This window comes from Mastigoproctus giganteus, chromosome 5 (assembly GCF_048544385.1).
Source record: "Mastigoproctus giganteus isolate SK-2022 chromosome 5, ASM4854438v1, whole genome shotgun sequence".
Lineage (NCBI taxonomy): Eukaryota > Metazoa > Arthropoda > Arachnida > Uropygi > Thelyphonidae > Mastigoproctus > Mastigoproctus giganteus.
The window spans coordinates 164,935,942-164,958,563 of NC_143579.1; the positions used below are offsets into that span (position 1 = coordinate 164,935,942).

Below are 22,622 nucleotides of genomic sequence, written 5' to 3' on the forward strand. Positions count from 1 at the left end.
CTCAAGTCGGCGTGGGAAACGTTTTAATGCTGTTTTGGTATTAATTTTCAAGCTATCGACTCCATCAAATGAAACGATTTCGATATGCCAAAAATTCAATCTGTAAAAGAGCGTTATAGTGATCTGTGAGACAGCAGTATAGTCAGATACGGGTTATAATATAAGAACAGCGTTATAGCGAATCAGCATAAAGCGAACCGCGTTATAACGGGGGCCTGCTGTACTAGTATGCCTGCTATGTCTCAGAGCATTGAGAGAGGGGGAAAGGAGAGAATTAGCACAACTTAACCTAAACAAACAAGTCGGTGGTGGATCCCAACTCTGTGCAGTTCACCTTGTCAGTGGTGGATCCCAACTAGAAATGTGCAATATCTCTAAAACGATTCACTTAAGGACCCATATGTTTACTAGGCTTTTTTTGCATACTGTAGTCTGTACAGTTCACCTTTAAATTATTGACCATCACTTTTGAAACACCCTGTATATGGGTTAGATGCATGTGCCCAATATGTATTCTAGCCAGCATCACCTCCTCTTGCTTATTTGATCTCATGCTTGATATCCACAACTGAGGTTTCCATTTAAATTGCAAGAGCTTATTGCTGCCCCAAGCATGCCAGATTTGCAACGATTGTTCTTCACACTTGTTATTTATGATTGGTTTGTAGTCCCTTCGGGCCTACCTGCAGATTGGATGTTTAGTGGCTTGATCTGCATGCATATTCGTTTCCTTTGATACCTACATGAGCTGGCATCCAAGAGAAAGTGACTGATTGGTTAACAGCTTGTGAAGCAATTACCTGTGATCTGATTTGCTTCAAGACGGGGCAGATTGGCTTCGAGGAATTTTTCAATGCTGTTATTGCACTCAGAAAGTCAGAGTAGATCGTAGTTAGCTTACTGGACAGATTAATCACATGATCCAGAGCTTTTTTAATCACCCATAGTTCAACAGAATAGATGCTGCATTCCTTCAGAAGGGATACACAACTAGAAAAGATAGAAGAAACTGCCACTGCGCCCACTGTCATACTTGTTTTTGAGCCATCAGTATATATTTGAAAACAACGAGAATTTTTAACTACATGTGCAGCATGGAGTTTCCTGATGGTGAGATCTGCTGCTTGCTTTTTCCCCATTGCTGGAATGAGAAATCACAGACTGTGTATAATCAGACCATGCTTGTTTCCTGAAAGATATTCCCCATGTCTAAATTCAAGCACTGTGTTAACTGTAGCAACCTTATCCCAATTGGCTTGTTTTCGTTAGGTTTAATGAGATAAAAGGTGGTCCATTGGGGCTCAAATAAGTATGGCCAGATAGTATGAAAGGGAAGGCTCCGTATTTTTGCTGCATAGTTGAGTAGCAACATTTTCCTCCAAAGACGGAGTGGATGTTCATGTGCCTCTATATACACTTTGTACAGGGGATGTTCTGAATGCTCCTAAAGCAGTTCTTAGAGCATTGTGATGGTTAGTGTCTAGCTGAATTAATGCATTTTTCCTGGCAGAGTCACAGATTGCAGCTCCATAATCCACGCAAGATTAGATTAGTACCCAATATAGCTGTGCAGAGTATATCGGTCAGCATCCTACACTGATGAAGATAGTACTCTGAGGATATTTAATTTTTTCATGCAAATGGTTTTCAGGTATGTGACGTGTTGTAAAAAGTTTAATTAATTTATTATCCACGATTAGGCCAAGAAATCTGATATTACTGGAAAGAGGTATGGTGAAATTTTTAAGTTGTAATTCAGGCTCAGAGTGGATCATACATTTTTTGCAGAAATGAATATTTTTGTGGATTTTTGTGCTGATAAGTGGTAGCCATTGTGAGACATCCACAGCTCAATTCTGTTAATTGAGATCTGAAGCTGGCTCTCAATAGAATTCATAGTTTTTCCTTTGCACGAGATCATGAGGTCATCTGCATAGTGATACAATTCTACTGTGCTTGGAATATCATGGATGATATTGTTTATTCTTATTGAAAATAGAGCAGATCCCTGAGGGATCCCCTCCTCCTGTATAATAAATTCTAGAAAGAACATTTAGAGGACTAACCTGAAGGGTTCTGCCCTGGAGAAAGATCTGAATAAACAACAGAAATCTGCCTTATAGTCCAATTTTTGACAAAGGTTTGAACATCCCATAGAATACTGAAATGCCATATTGTGTCAAAGGCCTTTTCTAAATCCAAACTTATCATAACTAGGTGGTCATTCCTGACAAAAGCATTTCTGATGTTTGATTCTGCTTAGGTCATCATATTGTTTTTGTATAACTTTTGATTTAAATTTAGTAGTATAGTATTTTTTTTTTTTGTGATTTTCTGATTAATTTGGTGCATTTATTCTTTACTTGGTCTTGTAATTGCATAGCAAACCACAGTCGATTTCTACCGGCATTTAATCGACAGTAGAATTTGAATCTGCTGCCATTGTTTTCGTATCAATATAGCAGATACTGGAAGTTTCTACGTAACTTGTAGCAGTGTAATCAGTATCAGCAGAGGATTATAAATTATAGCACTATGGGTTTCAATAATTTAACTTGTCACATAGATCATAACGTATGACAGCAATATTCATAGAGCTTTTAGAATTGGTGAATTGGCATAGATAGCTAGCATGAGAGTTCGAACCACGTGTGTGGCAATATACAGTTAAATTTATTATCTATTATAACTACTTAGATTTTACAAATTTAATTTTTTAACTTAATACATATAACAACTTAGATTTTACAAATTTAATTTTTTAACTTAATACATATAACAACTTAGATTTTACAAATTTAATTTTTTAACTTAATAGATATAACAACTTAGATTTTACAAAAATAACAATATAACTTAATACATATAATGACTAGATTTACAAACATAACGTTATAACTTAATATATATAGTGACTAGATTTTACGAATGTAACATTATAGGATTACAACTGCATTGGGATATGTTTAGTGTACATTTTTAATTGTACTGAAATTCAATCGAAATCATGCCTCAGACCAGAGCATCAAAGCAAAAGGTGGGAGTGCTGTGGCTCAGAGGAGAACTGAGGGGGGGGGGAGGTTGTCCTCTGAATCACAGCCTTTTGAAATGTACCACTTATATGATGTTATCAGGAATGGGACATGATGTTGCCAAGGAGAATTTCTTCATATGTGCTCAATGTAAGGAGTATAACGAAATTAGGCGCCAAGTGAGCATTGTTATGAGCCTTTAAGAGAGCTTGAAGAACAGAATAGATACCCTTGAAGAATTTAAACTGAAAGGCCCCCCCTCAAGGACTCAGCTGCCCACATCAACACCAGAGCTTGCACTTGAACATCAGTCACCACAGTGGCAATCCCCAAGACAGAATGCGCTGGTCCCACAGGAACTAGCTGTTGTCAGTGATCTATTATCAGGGAAATGGCAAATATATTGTGCAATAAAGATAAGTGGAACAAGACCAGGTTATGTCTGCCAGGGGAAAAAGTTGATGACATTTTAGACGTTAGAGCAGATATCATCTTTTAAGAGCACAAAAGGTGATATTGTTGTACACGTTTTCACTAATGATATTAAGAGTAGGAGAATGGCGGAATTACTTAACAAGTACAGGTCAATGTTGAAAAAGCCGGGAGTTGGGGCTGCATTCGACAGTCTCTGCAACTCTGCCCAGACACGATAGGAGGGAATATATGATGACAGCCTTGTCAATCAATTTGGCCCTGGAGAGAATCAATTCGGCCCTGTTCAAGGCTCGTGTGGTAGAATTTTTTAAGCCTGGTCTGTGCTTATTAACAGGAGAGACTGCTTCTATCAGGATGAGATACACTTAAATAGAAGGGTGCAGGAATATTTGCTAATGCTATTGAGGCAGTGTTAGGTGGGTGGGACAACTGTTAGCTTGGTTGGATACACTAATGAATATATTAACATAGCAGCTGGCAACGATAGCAGCAGAGGTGAAAGTGATTCTTGCACTGCTTCTATTAGAATGATCAGCAGCCTGGAAAACAAGGTGCAGAGAATTTCAGAGACTGCTGGGAGTCATTGCAGAACAAGTAAATACATGGGCTGTGTTAGAGTAGCTAAAAATAAGAACAGGTGCATGTATACTTGCATGAACAGCAACGCTAAGAGTTTGGTAAATACATGTGATGAATTTGGGGTGTTGGTCAAAATATCAAAAGCAGATATTGTTGGAATATCAGAGACGTGGTGTCACACAGATATAAGAATTGCAGAATTGGAATTTGGGAAGGATAGACAGGATCAGAAGGGGTAGGAGTTATGCTATTAGTTAAGAAATATAAAATCTAAGGAAGTGCAGCCAGTTGGTATGGTGATCAGTGCAGTGTTGAGTCAGTTTGATATGGCATAAACACTGGCAAAGCAAAATTGAGAGTAGGAGTGTGTTATAGGCCTAATGACTCAGATGAGTATAATGAAAAAATTGTACAGAAAAATAGAGTGGGCCAGTAAATCAGGTTGTCTTATAATGGAGGATTTTAATTTCCCAGATAATGACTGGAACTTGTGGGTTCGTCACTCACACACTAGCAAGGCCTTTGTGGATTTATCAGATGATTATTTTCTACAGTAACATGTTTGGGAGGCAACTAGAGGGAGCAATACTCTTCTCTGATTATCAGTAATGATTCTTCATGCATTAATAATCTGCAGATAAAGGAAATAAAAACCCTTTCCTTTACCCCTGATGTGGAATTTATTCAAAGAGGTAACTGCCATCAGGTGTAAAGGGAAGGGTTTTTGCTTTCGTAAAGGTGACTACGGTGGAATGAGACAGTTTTTAAATTCTGTACAGTGGTACCAACTGATGATGTTAGCAACAGCAAATTCTAAATAGGAAGCACTGAAAGAATTGATCTTAGAAGAATACTTGAATAATAATATTACCCCCAGGGGCTCACATCTGGTGAGTATGGGCTTGGCACACCCAGGGTCCTGAGCTGGATATCATCATTCTTCTCTTTCTTGGTGATTTCCTTCTATTTCTGACTCTCTCTCTCTCTCTCTCTCTCTCTCTCTCTCAGGGGTAACTCAGAAATTTTTTTTTTTTTTTGGCTGGTGCAGCAAAAGCCTTAGGCTTCCTTGCACCATATGGATAATAATAATAATATTATTATTCAAGGTTTTTGGCCTAAATGGATGCCAGATGAACTAATGAAACATGTGGCAGAGAATAAAATGCATGGAATGCATATAAATTAACAGGCGACACAGAAGCCTATGGCAGATATAAGCTGGTCTGTAATTAAGTCACAAAGGGCATTAGGCAGGCAGACAAAGGCAGATTAGGAGAAATCTTTGGAAAAGTATGCAAAGGAAAACAGCAAAGAGTTCTTTACTTATGTAAACTCTAGAAGGAAGGGAATGAATCAGATTTGTCCACATAACATCGATGGTTCAACTGTTGATGATCCTGCTCAGGTAGTTAGCAAACTGAATTATTATTTTGCATCTACATTTACACATGAGGAGTTATTTAGCAAAGGGAATGCTAGAAGTGTATTAAACTCTAGCAGTGAGCTAAATGATTTTGTAATAACTGGAGCAGAAACTGTTGAAGATTAACATAAGAAAGGCACCTGGGGGGGGGGGGAATCTATCCAATTATATTAAAGGAGGCAGCAAAGGAAGTAAGCAAACCGTTAGCCGTAATTATGAGAGCTTTCTTGGACTTAGGAAGGTTTTTTTTTTTTTTTTTTCTTTTGTTGTTGCTTTATAAGCTTACTTTCTTGCATCATTTGTCACTCCTAATATTAAGACTGCTTTACAAGACTTATAAAGCCTTGCACATGGATTTTTTTGAAAACAGTAAAACACATAACGTTTATGATTATACATATACACCTTTCAAAAAAAAATCCAATTTTCATAAATATTATATCATCCACCCAAATTACAATAATTACTCAAATTAAGTTAATGTTAGTATTAGCAATGCCACCATGGTGCAAGGAAGCCAATGGCTTATACTGCAAAATGTTGACAAATAAAAGAAAATAAATAGCAATTTAAAAATAAGAATTAACAATATGTTTACGTAGAATGCTTAAACTTTATTTAGCTTTGTTATTAGCATCATCTTTTGCTATAATGCATTACTTAATAAAAAGTATTGATAGAATATACCTTTAATATTGACTTTTCATGAAGTACTTCTGATTCTGCCATGTCTATGAGACTGATGAGCCAATGGGCTTGCAGAATATGTTGCAGTTGGTTTTAGAGGTCAAAAATAAGGTTTCAGTGTAATGGAGAGTGGGCAAATTTTACCAAGTTCCATTCCCAGTGATGTGTTTTTTTATTTACATCTCTCTTTTATATCACTTCTTATTTAAAAATTAACCTAATTTTTTATTGAATTAAAAATTGAATTAATTTAATATTTAAAAATTAACTCAGTAATTCTGGTTAACATAATAAAAGTCGATTTCTTGTTGAGACTTTTTAAATGGCATGTGATTTATCTTGCTTGAGGCAAAATTCAATGTAAATAAACATATATTCAAGAATGCTTTTCATAATGCCTAAGAGATTAAGAATTACCTGACTTAAATAGAAGTATGCAGAAGCATCCCTTCTAAGTTGTAACTTTTGAAGCAACTCATCATGGGCTCCAGCGACCAACTGATAAAATATATGGAAATTTCTTTCTCCCTTATTCTGATGTATAACCCTAGACTTTTCTAGTAAATAGTTCAATATATGACCTCCAAGGGGTGTTCCCTGAAAAAAAAAAAAAAAAAAAAAAAAAGAAGTATATATATATATATATATATGTGTGTATGTGTGTGTGTGTGTGTGTGTGTGTGTGTGTGTGTGTGTGTAGTAAGAGTAATAATACTGTTGAAAAGTCAGTAGATGGAGGTGTAAGTTAAAAAAAAAAATGCCAAAACTAAAAGGAGAAGGATAGAAAAAAAAAAAGGAAGTAGTCAAGGTGGGATATAGATAGAAAGGATGAAATTTATCCTAAATGATGTGATGAATTAAATCAAATTATAGGCTGAATTGGTAAGCCAATTAAAAGGGAGGAACTGTAAAGCAAAAGCAATAACTTAAAAATATAAATGTATAGCAAGCATCAGATAAAGGTGGAAAAATTTAGTAATACAGTCTAAAGAGAGGAAAGAAAATTAGCAGGTAGTACACATAATACAGGTATTTTATCAAGGGAACTACACCTATATATCAATCCCTGTATTTCTATGCTTGGCACCTCCATAGCCAGGTGGGCAGGAGCGGCAGTGCAGAGCACATGTTTCTCGATTAGATCGGGGTTTGAGCCCACCAAATACGGAGGATGCGGAAAGGTCAGGGAATGACCACCGCATATCCCCGGAGTAATATGGCCTTAGTTGCTAATGCTCCTAAAAACCAAATAACAAACAAATAACAATAAGTTTCTACGCTTACCTGTATTTGTGGAAGAAAAGGGAATTCAAAAATGAGTGCGAAAAAAGAAAAAAAAAATTAACAGCAGGGCAAAAAAAGCAGACCTTCCACAAAGATAGGTAAGGTAGTCCCAATGCATTGGGACAACCTTACCTATTTTTAAGGCACGAAATTGTTACTGTATATCTCAATTGTGCAATTTGTGTGCCATTTTCATTGTTATTGATTGCTTATCATTTTTACTGTTTACAATTTTACAGTATTAAAAATATACATATATATATATCACTGAACACATTTGGGTTTTTTTTTTAGGAGTATTAGCAACTAAGGCCATATTGCTCCGGGGATTATGCGGTGACCATGCTCTGACCTTTCCGCATCCTCCATATTTGGTGGGCACAGGCTCGAACCCCAGTCTAATCAAGAAGGGTGTGCTATGCACTGCTGCTCCTGCCCACCTGGCTACGGAGACACCCAATGAACAGAAAACAATTAGTATGTAAATATTACAGTGCTATATTTACTGTAATAATTATTTATTTATTGGAAATTTAAGATGCTTAAACCTGTGTTAGCAATTTTATTGGGTTTCTAACTTTTTTTTAGTGTTTTACTGTATATCTCAATTTTTTTTTTTTAGTGTTTTACTGTATATCTTAAACACTGCAATTTTTTTTTTTTTTTTTTGTGTGTGTGTGCTCTGCCCCTATCCCTATTTTTCCAGTAAGCCCTATAGTTTTTAATGTGAGAAATGCCACAATGCAAAAATTTTTAGGAATACATGTACTGATGTATAGCAGAACTAACTGTATGGAGACTTCATGTGAAAAAGGACATTAAGCTTCTTGAAAGGCTTCAAAGATGGGCAAAGATGGATAGACCTGTGAGTTTAACTTCTGTTCCCGGAAAATTAATGGAGGCACTGGTTAAAGAAGCACTGCAGGATCATCTAGACAAGACTTCAGTTATAGCTCGGACACAGCATGGTTTTGTTAAGGGGACGTCTTGCCTGACCAATTTGATTGGATACTATGATGCAGTCACAAAAGAACTGGATGCAGGGAATAACTTTGATATTATATACTTGGATCTTAGAAAGGCTTTTGATACTGTTGCACATGGAAGACGCTGTACAAATTGAAGCAGTGTGGCATTGGAGGCAAATTGCTCCTATGGATAAAGGGATGGTTGAGGGGGAGAAGGCAGAGTGTGGTAATCAATGGACACTGCTCATCGTGGACTAATGTTATTAGTGGAGTCCCTCAGGGTTCAGTATTGGGTCCTTTACTGTTCTCTGTATTTATAAATGATATTGATGATGGTATATCAAGCTTAATGTCCAAGTTTGCAGACGATACGAAGGTTAGCAGGGTTGTCAAGGACACTACTGACACTATGCTGCTGCAACAGGATCTGGAAAGGTTGAGCAGATGGGCTGAGAGGTATCAAATGAAGTTTAACATTGACAAATGTAAAGTACTACATATGGGAAACAGCAACCCCAGAGCAACATATCAACTCTGTGGTACTACACTGACAGTGGCAGAGAATGAAAGGGACTTGGGGGTGGTTGTGCAGGCAGATATGAAGTTCTCTGAGCAGTGCAGACGGGCTGCAAGAGTAGCTCATGGTGTATTGTCAATGATATATAGGAATTTTTCTAGCAAGGATAAGGAGGTGATTATTCCCTTGTATAAGGCAATGGTCAGGCCACACCTAGAGTACTGTATACAGGCCTGGAGGCCTCATTTCAAGAAGGATGTAGAGCTGCTGGAACGAGTACAGAGAAGAGCAACAAGATTAGTGAATGGAACAAAGGGATGCTCTTACGAATAAAGGCTTAAGTTTTGCAAATTACAGTGTTTGGAGACTAGGCACCAGCGAGGTGATCTGATAGAGGTGTACAAAGCCTTGAATGGTTTGAGCATGCTCAATGCTGATGGGATTCTTCCTCTTGCTCAGAATAATCACCTGAGAGGGCATAAGTTCAAATTGAGGAAAGACAGATGTAGGATAGATGTGCGGAAATTTGCCTTTAGCCAGCGGGTGGTTGGTAGGTGGAACAGACTTCCATCCCTTGTCGTGGAAGTTGATAGCTTAAATAAGTTTAAGGCTCAGCTGGACAGGTATTTCGAACGAACAGAGGGGGTGAAGTGGAAGTGGTTATTTTTTATTTATTCATTTTACTTTATTTTTTTTTTTGGCTGATGCTGCATAAGCTTACTTTCTTGCATCAAATGCCTCTACTAATGCTAATGCTAATAACTCGTATGGTAAGATCAGCAAAGAACAACACTATGAGGAAAGACTTCGATTATATGGGCAAACAGCTTGGCAACCAAGCACCTTAAAGGGAACCTGACTGAGGTTTATAAGGCTCTGAGAGAAAGTGAGAGAGAGACAGAGAGAGAGAGAGAGAGAGAGAGAGAGAGAGAGAGAGAGAGAGAGAGAGAGGTTAATAAGATAAATGAGAGTGGAATTTTCACTGTTACAAACAATTCCAGAAGTAGAGGACAAATTCCTCCCTCGATGGTATTCTCTACCTTGTCGCGGTGGGGGGGCTTGCGTGTCCCAATGACCCGGAGAGCTAAGTCGGCGGTAGCTTAGCTACTGGTAGCGCCTCCCAAGCTGAACTGGTCAAAGAGTAGGAGCCAGACTAAGAGAGATACCCCGGCCCTCCAGGTTGGGGGGGTTGCTGCAACAGGCTAGCTCCTCATTCAGTGTAAAAAATACACAAATGCTAAATGACATACAAGTGAAAATGAAAATGGACTGCACTTTTGGAACGACTCGGCGAACGGAAAAGGACTATCATTTTGGAATGCTGGAATATTCAAGGCCTTTCAACTAAAAGAAACTTTCTTTCGGATGAACTGCAAAAATTCAAGTTAGACATCGTCGTGTTATCAGAGACAAAGAAAAAGGGATGTGGAGAGGAAATAATGGGAGAATACTACCATTTTTGGAGTGGAGTTGACAAGAGTGAAAGAGCAAGAACAGGAGTTTCTATTGCTGTTAAAAAGAAATTGAGACACAACAACAAAAACTGGCAATTTATTAATGAAAGAATGATCTCATTGGAATGGAACTGAAAATATACGGGAGAGAAATATGTATTTTGGGAATATATGTCCCGGTTAACGACACCGCCGATACCTTGAAGGATGAATTTTGGGAGGATCTGAGAGAACTAATAGAAAAAATTCCTAAGAACAAAGAGATATTTCTAATGGGAGATTTCAATGCAAGAGTAGGAACTGAACAAAAGAGCAAAGTTATTGGAAGATTTGGAGAGAAAGAGAGGAATGACAACGGAGATAGACTATGCAATCTTTGTGAACAGTTCGACTTGAGAATAAACAACAAATTTTTCCAACACAAGGATATCCATAAATATACTTGGTCACAGGAGACGACAAATGAGATCAGTTATAGATTACATTATTTCAAAACATTCAGGGACATATGTATTGAAAGATGTCAGAGTTTATAGAGAAGGTGAATGTGGATCTGACCATTTTCTTGTTAAAACAACACTGAGGTGGAACAGGATTAGGAAAATATGTGTGGACAACCAACAATGCAGGGAAGGAGAAATACTACAAGTGGATCAATTTAACATTGACCTACTCCAGGACGACAGCATTAGAAACAACTTCACCCAAAGACTGGATGCTACAATTAACATAGAGATAAAAGGTAATACTGAAGAAATCTACGAAAATTTAAAAAATACTGTTAAAAAAATAGCTCATGAAATCCTAGGCAAAAAGAAGAGCCAAGAAAGTAAGAGCTGCTGTAGAGGAAAAGAAACTTGCATATCAGAAATGGCTGGGTGATAGGAATGATGCATATAGGAACATTTATGCTGAAAAAAAGAAAATAGCCAATCGGTTGGTAGTAGTAGCGAAAAATGAAAAATGGGAAAGGAGATGCGCAACTATTAATAGAAAATTGGGCTTCAAGCAATCAGCGGAATTGTGGAAGGTCTTTAAATACTTGAGAAAACAGAAGAAACACAATGCTGTTTGCAATTAATATCTTTGAAAGTCTGGACGGAGTATTATGAAGGACTTTTAAATGAAGACCGGGAAGAGTTAAGACGATCGAAGATTTTGGGGTAGAAGATGCGGGCTTAAAAGTTTCTGTTAGGGAAGTGGAACTCCTGCTAAAGGAAGGAAGGAATGGCAAATCAGCTGGACCTGGAGAAGTTTTACATGGAACTTCTGAAATATGGAGGAAGAGAAGTGGCTGTTCTGATACAAAATGAGAGGAGAAAAATACCGAAAGAAATGATAACAGGACATATTACATCAATTTATAACAAGGGCAATTGAAAAAGCTGTTCAAATTACAGAGGCATATGCGTCCTGAACCCTCTGTTAAAGATCCTTGGAAAATGGAACAGGAACCATTTAGAAGCCGGAATCTAGGTATCAGAAGAACAAAGTGGTTTTTCAGCTGGGAAGTCATGTATAGATCATATCTCAACAGTACGACAGATCCTTGAAAAATGCCAATCAAAAGGAAAAAAAATCTTTATGATTTTCATTGACCTTGAAAAGGCATATGACAGTGTTCCAAGAAAACTCTTATGGGAAGCACTGAAAGAGGCAAATATTGATGGACAACTGATTAACAGTATTAAAGCAATTTACAGGAATAATATATGCAGAATTAAAGTGGGATCAGCTTTGTCACCTGAATTCCACACTTCAAAAGGCTTATTACAAGGTTGTTGCATGTCACCAACACTTTTCAAAATTTATATCGACATCTGCCTAAGATTCTGGTCAAAAAAATGTAATAAAATGGGATTGCCGATTAAAAAGAACACCTATATTCACAATTTACTTTTTGCAGATGATCAGGTGGTGATAGTACAAGACTTAGAAGATGCAAAGTATGCATGTCGTCAATTGTTTGAGGAATATAAACAATGGGGTCTAAAAATCAATTTTAGCAAGGCTGAAATGTTGTCTTCAGGGCAGGACACGTTCTAAATATTGCAGGTTTTAAAATCAAACAAGTCGATAAATTCAAATATTTGGGATCAATCTTACAAAGTGATGGATCATCCTAAGCAGAGATCAATAAGAGAATTCCAGACGGCAGAAAGGCTATCGGCATGTTAAACTCTGTTCTGTGGAGGAAAAATATCCTAAATAAAACAAAGAAACTTATATTTCAAACGATTGTACAAAGTCTTCTATTGTATGGAGCAGAAACCTGGACATTGAATAGGCGAGCGGAAAACAAATTGCTCTCCACAGAAATGGATTTTGAGACGCTCAGCAGGAACTTCTAGAAGAGACAGGAAACGGAATAAAGACAAAAGGGAAAAAATGGAAGTGAAAAAGACTATTATTGACACCATCAAAGAAAAGCGTCTAACATGGTATGGACATGTAAAACGGATGCCAGAAAACAGATATCCAAAGATTATCCTGTAATGTATACCTCCTGGAAGAAGGAGAAGAGGAAGACCTAGGAGGACATGGATGGATGGAGTACGGGAGTGCATGACAGCCCGAGGCTTAACCGACCAAGACACCTTGAACTGCACTTTATGGTGGGAAAAAATTCCTAACAAGAAATAACTTGTAGGCTGAGGAAACCCATTGTAAATGGAAACATTCCTCTTGAAGAAGAAGAGGACAAATTAAAATTACAAAATTAACCAGAGAAACGATGAATACTTCAACGTGGCCTCCACAGATAACTGAGGCTGACAGTATCATTTGAATTTAGCTAAGGATACAACTAATTTAACATTGTGATCATTACAGTATAATGTAACTTGACAGCATATATCTCAAACTTGTAAGGTATAACGTAAGAACTAGATAAGTAATAAGTATCACTGCATTAGCTTTGTGTAGTATTCTCAATTAAATTTATTAATCTTATTAAGTTTCATTGTTTATCAATTAAATAGTATTAAGCATGCCCAAGAATAGAGCAGCAAATCAACAAGAACAAAGTAGAGGGAGCGCTTTGGCTTGGGGGAGAACCAATGGAGGTGATTCTCCAATAAATCACAGCCTAACAAAATGTGAAACTTGTGAACTGTTTCCGCACCTTTCTGGAACAGGACATGATCTAGCTAATGAGGATGTCTTTGGTGAGCAGAGAGTGAAAATAAATTAGGCCCACTCAGTGATCTGATGGGTGTCTATAAGAGTTTGAACAGTAGGGTAGATGCCATTGAAGGAATTAAAATGGGGAACTCATCAAGCTCTCAGCTGTCCAACTCAACACCAGAACTCACTTTTCAACCTTCAGGGCAGAATGGGCTAGTTAGACAGGAGCAAGTTGTTGCAGGTGACTCTATTATCAAAAGGACAGAAAATACATTGCACAAAAAGGATAGGTGGAATAGGACTAGGGAATGTCTGCCAGCTACAATAATTTATGATTTTGTAGAGCACATAACACCTTATAAGGGCACAAAGGGTGTTAATGCTGTACACATCGGCACTACTGACATTAAGAGTAGCTCTACAGACTTACTTAACAAGTAAAGGTCAATGTTGAAAAAAAGTCGCAAGAGCAAAGGTAAAGAAAGCCTGCACGAGAAGCACACAAAAGTTCAATGAAATTTACTGGTAAAAGTACTTTGCCGTAACGGCATTTGTATTGTTGCTCGCTCGGTAAACAGACAGTGGGTGTTATCGGTCAGGAGTAAAAATTGAATCCCATGGGAGATTGAAACCCTCCCAAAGTGGAGGGGGTAACCTGACCTTTTTTCTTTAGAATCACTGGTGGACTAGTGGATAAATTGTTTATTAAGAAAAAAAAAAAAAACGGCAAAGGAAGCCCACACGAGAAGCACGGCAATTTTCAAAAAAGTTTACCGGTGAAACTATGTTACGAACATTTTTTACACCACCAGAACTTCCAATATGACTGTTCGTGATTCAATTAGTGATTCTAAAGAAAAAAAAGTCAGAATACCCCCCTCCACTTTGGGAGGGTTTCAATCTCATGTGGGATTCGACGTTTACTCCAGACTGATAACACCCACCGTCTGTTTACCAAGCGAGCAACAATACAAATACCGTTACGGCAAAGAACCTTTACCAGTAAATTTCATCGAAATTTTGTGTGCTTCTCGTGCAGGCTTTCTTTACCTTGGCATCGCAAGTTAGGGTTAAATTTGCAAATGTCTGCAATTCTGCCAGACAATATAGCAGGGAGTATATGATGAGAACCTTGTCAATCAACTTGGCCCTAGAGAGAGTGTCCAGAACTCATGGGGTAGAATTTTACTCAGCCTGGTCTGTGCTTGTTAATAGGAGATAATGCTTTTATAGGGATGGGATACGCTTATATAGAAAAGGTGCAAGAATATTTGCTGATGCTATCGAGGAAGCATTAGGTGAATCGAAAAACTGCTAGCTTGGGGGAATCACAGACTACTGTAGCCGCATGCAGAGGTGAAAATGATTCTTGCACTGCTTCTATTTAGGGTTAAATTTGCAAATGTCTGCAATTGCCTAACTGCAATTTTGCGAGTTAGGGTTAAATTTGCAAATGTCTGCAATTCTGCCCAGACAATATAGTAGGGAGTATATGATGAGAACCTTGTCAATCAACTTGGCCCTAGAGAGAGTGTTCAAAACTCATGGGGTAGAATTTTTCTCAGCCTGGTCTGTGCTTGTTAATAGGAGATAATGCTTTTATAGGGATGGGATACGCTTATATAAAAAAGATGCAAGAATATTTGCTGATGCTATCGAGGAAGCATTAGGTGAATCGAAAAACTGCTAGCTTGGGGGAATCAAGACTACTGTAGCCGCATGCAGAGGTGAAAATGATTCTTGCACTGCTTCTATTGGAATGAGCAGCAGCCTAAGCAAGGTGCTAGGGATTTCAATGGCTACTGGGAGTCATCATGGATAAAGTAAATACATGGGCTGTGTTAGGGTAATCAAAAAAAAAAAAAAAATGTTCTTGTTTATACTCCAGCCTGACCACCAGGTCAGTGGAGTTTACAATAAATCAATCAATACAAATGTTAATCATATTTAGCAGTCACGGGCTTGAATTTAGCAGTCCCCAGTCCACTCAAAGAGCATGTGCTACTACAAAGGGTACTAGGAAAGTTTTGCAATATGACGCAACAATGAATCACAGGAAGCTGCTTGTTGCTGCATGTTGAGACATGTTCATACGTGCATAATAGCCGCCGCGCCAAGTCGATGAGCTCAGTTATTCATTAGTAGTGAGAGTGTAAAGTGCTTGCGATGGTATCGTGGTCACGAAATGAGATAAGGACAGTTTTGCGGTATAATTTTGTGCGTGGTTTAACCATAGACCAGTGCTTAGAAGAAATGACTCTTGCACTAGATGATGATTGTCCACATCGTACAATGATATTCAGGTGGTATAGAGAATTCCAAAGGGGAAATTTCACTCTGGAGGATTCTGTGAGGCCGGGAAGGCCACGAACATCAGTTACGGAGGAAAACGTTACTGCTGTGAGGAAAATGCTTGACGAAAACAGGCGAGTGACCTACCAACAGATAGAGGATACTTTGGGCCTAAATGCACCAGCAATTCGTTCGATTCTGCAAGATCATTTCCACGTGGAGAAACTTTGTTCTCTCTGGGTGCCGCATCAACTGACTGAAGAGCAGATGACACGACGTGTGACTTGGTGCCGAGAGATGTTAAAAAAGTTTGATAAGGGACAATCTCGGTATGTGAACAACATCGTGACAGGTGACGAGACTTGGCTGTACTATTATGATCTGCCGACCAAGGCTCAAAACAAAGTTTGGGTCTTTGATGATGACGACACACCCGTAATTGTCAGAAAATCCCGATCTGTAAAGAAGAAAATGATAGCTGTATTTTTCAAATCGAGTGGAATTGTGGAACGTGTCGTTTTGGACACGCAGAAGACAATCACAGCTAAGTGGTATACCGAACAATGCCTGCCTAAAGTCATTGGATCTATGAAGAACCTGCGGCCAAAGTCAAGAATGGACACCTGGTACCTCCATCACGATAATGCTCGAGCTCACCGCGCCAAAGCCTGCACCGAATATTTGACCACGACAGGACTGAAACTTCTCGAGCACCCTCCCAACAGTCCAGACCTTGCTCCCTGCGACTTTGCACTGTTCCCGCATGTGAAAATGAAGCTAAAAGGGAGGCGGTTTTCCAGTGATGAGGACCTTCTATGGGCTTGGGACAACGAGTGTGCTTTACTCCCTAGTGAAACTTGGCAGAACTGGTTTAAAGATTGGGTTCGGAGGATGGAGAGGTGTATTGAATGTAGAGGAAATTACTTTGAAAAAATTAAATAAACAAAGCTGTATTGCAAAACTTTCCTAGTACCCTTTGTATATTTGCGCTCCTGACCACTCAGCTAGGTCAAGCCTATTAAGAGTAAGAAACAGGTGCATGTATACTTGCACATACACCAATGCTAGGACTTTGGTAAATAAATTTGATGAATTTGTATTGCTGGTCAAGAAATCATCAAAGACAGATACTGTTCAGATATTAGAGACATGATGTCACAGAGATATAAGAGATGCAAAATTGGAAAATGGGAGTACAATGTGTACAGAAAGAATAGGAAGGGAGGAGGGGGTTATGCTGTTAGTTAAGAAATAAAAAAATCTAAGAAAGTGCATCCAGTTTACATGGGTGGACAGTAAAATGATAAGTCAGTTTGGTGTGACATAAGCACTAGGAAAGCAATATTGAGGGCAGGAGTGTATTATAGGTGCATCTTAATGACTCAGATAAGTATAATAAACAGAGAAATAGAGTAGGCCAGTGAATCAGATCGTCTTATAATGCGGGATTTTTAAGATTACATTAGACCCAGATATTGACTGAAACTTGTGGGTTGGTCATTTGCACACTAGCAAGGCTTTTGTGGATTTATTGGATGATTGTTTCCTACGGCACCATGTTTGAGAGGTAACCAGAGGGAGTAATACTCTTGATCTGATTATCAGCAGTAATTATTCATGCTTTAAGAAGCTGCAGATAAAGGAACCAGATAAAGGTGGCAGTAATCACAGTGTGCTGAAGTGGGATTTACTCAAAAAAGTAACTACCATCAGGGGTAAAGGGAAGGGTTTTTGCTTTCATAAAGGTGACTACAGTGGTCTTAGACAGTTTTTAAATTCTATGCAATGGGACCAAATGATGATGTTACCAATAGCAAATTCTAAATGGGAAGCATTCAAGAAAGTAATCTTGGAAATTACTAGGCTTTTTTAAGAAACACTGTTCAAGATTTAGGTCTCCATGGATGTCAGATGAACTAATGAGACTCGCGGCATAGAAGAAAAATGCATGGGATTTTTATATAAATTTGCATTCATATATAAATACGTACATGAAAATTTGCATTCATGAAGGAGGTTAGCATCAGCATTAGCATTAGTAGAGGCATTTGATGCAAGAAAGCAAGCTTATGCAGCATCAGCCAAAAAAAAAAAAAAAAAAAAAAAAAAACCACTTCCACTTCACCCCTCTGTTCGTTCAAAATACCTGTCCAGCTGAGCCTTAAACTTATTTAGGCTATCAACCTCCACCACAAGGGATGGAAGTCTGTTCCACCAACCAACCACCCGCTGGCTAAAGGCAAATTTCCGCACGTCTATTCTACATCTGTCTTTCCTCAATTTGAATTTATGCCCTCTCAGGTGATTTTTCTGAGCTAGAGGAAGAATCCCATCAGCATTGAGCATGCTTAAACCATTCAAGGCTTTATACACCTCTATCAGATCACCTCGCTGGTGCCTAGTCTCCAGACACTGTAATTTGCAAAACTTAAGCCTTTCTTCGTAAGAGCACCCCTTTGTTCCATTCACTAATCTTGTTGCCCTTCTCTGTACTCGTTCCAGCAGCTCGACATCCTTCTTGAAATGAGGCCTCCAGACCTGTATACAGTACTCTAGGTGTGGCCTGACCATCGCCTTATACAATGGAATAATCACCTCCTTATCCCTGCTGGAAAAATTCCTGTATATCATTGACAATACTCCATGAGCTACTCTTGCAGCCCGTCTGCACTGCTCAGAGAACTTCATATCTGCCTGCACAACCACCCCCAAGTCCCTTTCATTCTCCAACACTGTCAGTGTAGTACCACAGAGTTGATACGTTGCTCTGGGGGTTGCTGTTTCCCATGTGTAGTACTTTACATTTGTGAATGTTAAACTTCATTTGCCACCTCTCAGCCCATCTGCTCAACCTTTCCAGATCCTGTTGCAGCAGCATAGTGTCAGTAGTGTCCTTGATAACCCTGCCAACCTTTGTATCGTCTGCAAACTTGGACATTAAGCTTGATATACCATCATCAATATCATTTATAAATACAGAAAACAATAATGGACCCAACACTGAGCCCTGAGGGACTCCACTAATAACATTAGTCCACGATGAGCAGTGTCCATTGATTACCACTCTCTGTCTTCTCCCCCTCAACCACCCCTTTATCCATAGCAGCAATTTGCCTCCAATGTCACACTGCTCCAATTTGTGTAGCAGTCTTCCATGTGCAACAGTATCAAAAGCCTTTCTAAGATCCAAGTATATAATATCAAAGTTATTCCCTGCATCCAGTTCTTTTGTGACTGCATCATAGTATCCAATCAAGTTGGTCAGGCAAGACTTCCCCTTAACAAAACCATGCTGTGTCTGAGCTATAACTGAAGTCTTGTCTAAATGATCCTGCAGTGCTTCTTTAACCAGTGCCTCCATTAATTTTCCTGGAACAGAAGTTAAGCTCACAGGTCTATAATTACTTGTGTCAGCCTTTGATCCTCCTTTGTGAATTGGGGTCACATTTGTACATTTCCAGTCTATGGGTACCTCCCCTGAGTCCAAGGAAGCTCTCATAATTATGGCTAAGGGTTTGCTTACTTCCTTTGCTGCCTCCTTTAATATAACTGGATAGATCCCATCCACCCCGGGTGCCTTTCATGTGTTTATCTTCAACAGTTTCTCCTCCACTTTACTCCCAGTTATTTCAAGATTCTGTAGCTTACTGCTAGAGTTGAATACACCTCTGGCATTCCCCTTGCTGAATAACTCCTCATGTGTGAATGTCGATGCAAAATATTCATTTAGTTTGTTAGCTACCTGAGCAGGATCATCAACAGTTGACCCATCAATATCAAGTGGACCAATCTGATTCATCCCCTTCCTTCTAGAGTTTACATAAGTAAAGAACTCTTTGCTGATTTTCTTTGCATCCCTTGCCAAGGATTTCTCGTAATCTGCCTTCGCCTGCCTAACCTCCTTTGTAACTTGGCTGCATATCAACTTGTATCTATCATAGGCTTCTGTGTCATGTGTTAATTTGTAAGTATCCCATGCATTTTTCTTCTCTGCCATTTGCCTCAATAGTTCATCTGACATCCATTTTGGCCTAAACCTTGAACAATATTTCTTAGTTGGTATGTAAAGCCTAGTAGCTTCCAAGATAAGTTCTTTGAATGCTTTCCATTTTGAATTTGCTGTTGGTAACATCATCAGTTGGTCCCACTGTATAGAATTTAAATACTGTCTCAGTCCATCGTAGTCGCCTTTACGGAAGCAATAACCCTTCCCTTTACCCCTAATGGTAGTTACCTCTTTGAGTAAATCCCACTTCAGCACACTGTGATCACTGCCTCCTAGTGGTTCATTTATCTGCAGATTCTTAATGCATGAAGAATCACTGCTGATAATCAAATCAAGAGTATTACTCCCTCTAGTTGCGTCCCGAACATGCTGATGTAGAAAACAATCATCCAATAAATCCACAAAAGCCCTGCTAGTGCGTGAGTAACCAGCCCCCAAATTCCAGTCAATATCTGGGAAATTAAAATCTCCCATTATAAGACTCTCTGATTTACTGGCCCACTCTATTTCCCTGTACAGTTCCTTATTATACTCATCAGAGTCATTAGGGCTATAGCACACTCCTACTCTCAATTTTGATCTCCCAATGCTTATGTCACACCAAACTGACTCAACACTGCAATGTCCAGCGATGTTGACTGGCTTCACTTCCTTGGTTTTATGTGTTTCTTAACTAATAGCATAACCCCTCCCCCCCTTCCTATCCTGTCTATCCTTTCTGTAGACGTACTCCCCAAATTGCAGTTCTGCATCCCTTAAAGGTTAAGGTTAAGCAAGCAACGACAGATTCTAAGAAATCTTTGGCAAATGATGATGCAAAGAGGAACAGCAAAGACTTCTTTACTTATGAAACCTCTAGAAGGAAGGGGATGAATCAGATTGGTCCACTTGATATTGTTGGTTCGATTGTTGATGATCCTGCTCAAACAGCTGACAAACTGGATGAGTATTTTCCATCCACATTCACACATGAGGAATTCTGTAAGGCAGGGTAGGACAGAAGTTTACTAAACTCTAACAGGGAACTAAATGATTTTGTAATAACGGAGAGCAAAGTGGAGGAGAAATTGTTAAAGTTAAACATAAAAAAGGTACCCGGGGTGGATGGAATCTATCCGGTTATATTGAAGGATGCAGTGAGAGAAGTTAGCAAACCCTTAGCCATAATTAGGAGAGCATCTTTAGATTTAGGTAAGTTTCGTGGACTGTAGATGTGCAAATGTATCTTCAATTCACAAAAGGGGTTCAAAGGGACACAAATAATTATAGACCTGTTAGTTTAACTTCTATTCTGGGGAAAGCAAACCCTTAGTCATAATTATGAGTTTCCTTGGACTCATGGGAGGTCCGCATGGACTGGAGATGTGCAAATGTGCCCCAAATATACAAAGGGGGGATCACAGTGACACGGATAATCAGCACCAGCCACAGATGCTATTATTATTTAGACCACACAAGTGGTCTAAATAATAATGACATCTGCGTCTTTTCCACATTTCTATCAACGAGCCTACCGTCATCTAAATGTCTAGTTACCCACATTATAGTCAATCCAAGAGCACTTGTGCGAGTCTACTTGAAAATTACTCTGAATGTGTACTTCATTCGCAACATGTATGTTTCATTTGATATAGAACATTTAAATTAGTTTCTGTAGAACAAAGAAAATTTTCATGTAATAAACGGATTACAAGAGACTAAACTGGAAATGCATTGTTCGCACCTCTGGCCTTCAGGTAATTAGTGCTGCTATAGCTACTAATCATGAATTAAGAGCCACAGGGATTACTATTCTGCAACTTAGTGGTATTGATAAAACTTATCCAACCGCATGTCCCACATACCCAGAAATCTCGCTGGTCATCTGATTGGTAAACGTTTACCAGTATTCAACACGGCAGGCAAATAATTCATTTGAAATAAATACAGTACATAAAATTTGAGACTTACATTAATTTTATTATTATCTAGATCTGTGTTTCATATTTATATTTTGCAGTTACAAAATAGTTTGTTTATACCATATGTTTCAATTTTTTCTCAAAGTAAATAATTTTTAAAAGGGAAAAAAAAAAAAAATGTGAAACTTATTTGTTAGCATATGCTTATACCTTTCATTCTCTATATATGATTTTATGATTTCAATTTTTTAGCATTCCTTATAAAAATCAAGAAACATTTTCCTGCTTTAATTTCTTTTTCCCATGGGGAAAAAAGGGCATTTTTTTACTGTGATTTAGAATTTAAAGTCTTTTTTGCATTTTTTTTTTTAAGTTTATTTCCAGAATTTCAGAATGATTTTGTTATTTTTGTTTGTTGTTTCATTATATTATAAGTGAGATATGTTGTAATTCTTTTCTTTTTCAATAAATGAATAATAATTATTTAAGCCTTATTTTATTTTTAAATCCAAATATTTTGTGTTAGGTTAGGGCAAATTTGATTTCGCTTACTGACGGCACATAGGGTCTCAGCGGCCCTGTTTTGTAAAATATTAAAATCGTTATAAAGAATAACGTCATTATTATTGTATCATGTCATTTATTAGAGTGATATTATAATTACTAAAATGTATAATATTTTAAAATACTTTTTTTATTCCGTACCGCAATTGGCTGTTGTTAGGCTACGCAACTACACTGATAATTTTTAAGAGATTAATATTTAAAAGACAAAATTTTCATGATATAAATATCTTTAATAATAACAGAAACACAGACTTAACAATTTATATTTTTTATGAAAAATTTTATTTTCACCTTAATAGCGTATAAATTAAATTAATTATTTCTTAGTTACTGTAAATTTTGAAAAAATAA

General features: G+C 38.1%; 1 protein-coding gene across 4 annotated transcripts in view; it reads right to left on the minus strand.

The window, feature by feature from the left end:
* Myo61F (unconventional myosin 61F) overlaps window positions 1-22,622 on the minus strand; it is a 748,935-nt gene that overhangs the window by 512,165 nt on the left and 214,148 nt on the right. For all 4 annotated transcript variants that reach the window (XR_016546978.1, XM_090374260.1, XM_090374259.1 and 1 more), the window contains exon 6: window positions 6,574-6,753. Coding sequence is in view for 3 of the 4 variants with exons in the window: in XM_090374260.1 (XP_090230386.1) it covers window positions 6,574-6,753 (180 nt within the window). In the remaining variant the exon portion in view is untranslated. The remainder of the gene's footprint in view (window positions 1-6,573; window positions 6,754-22,622) is intronic.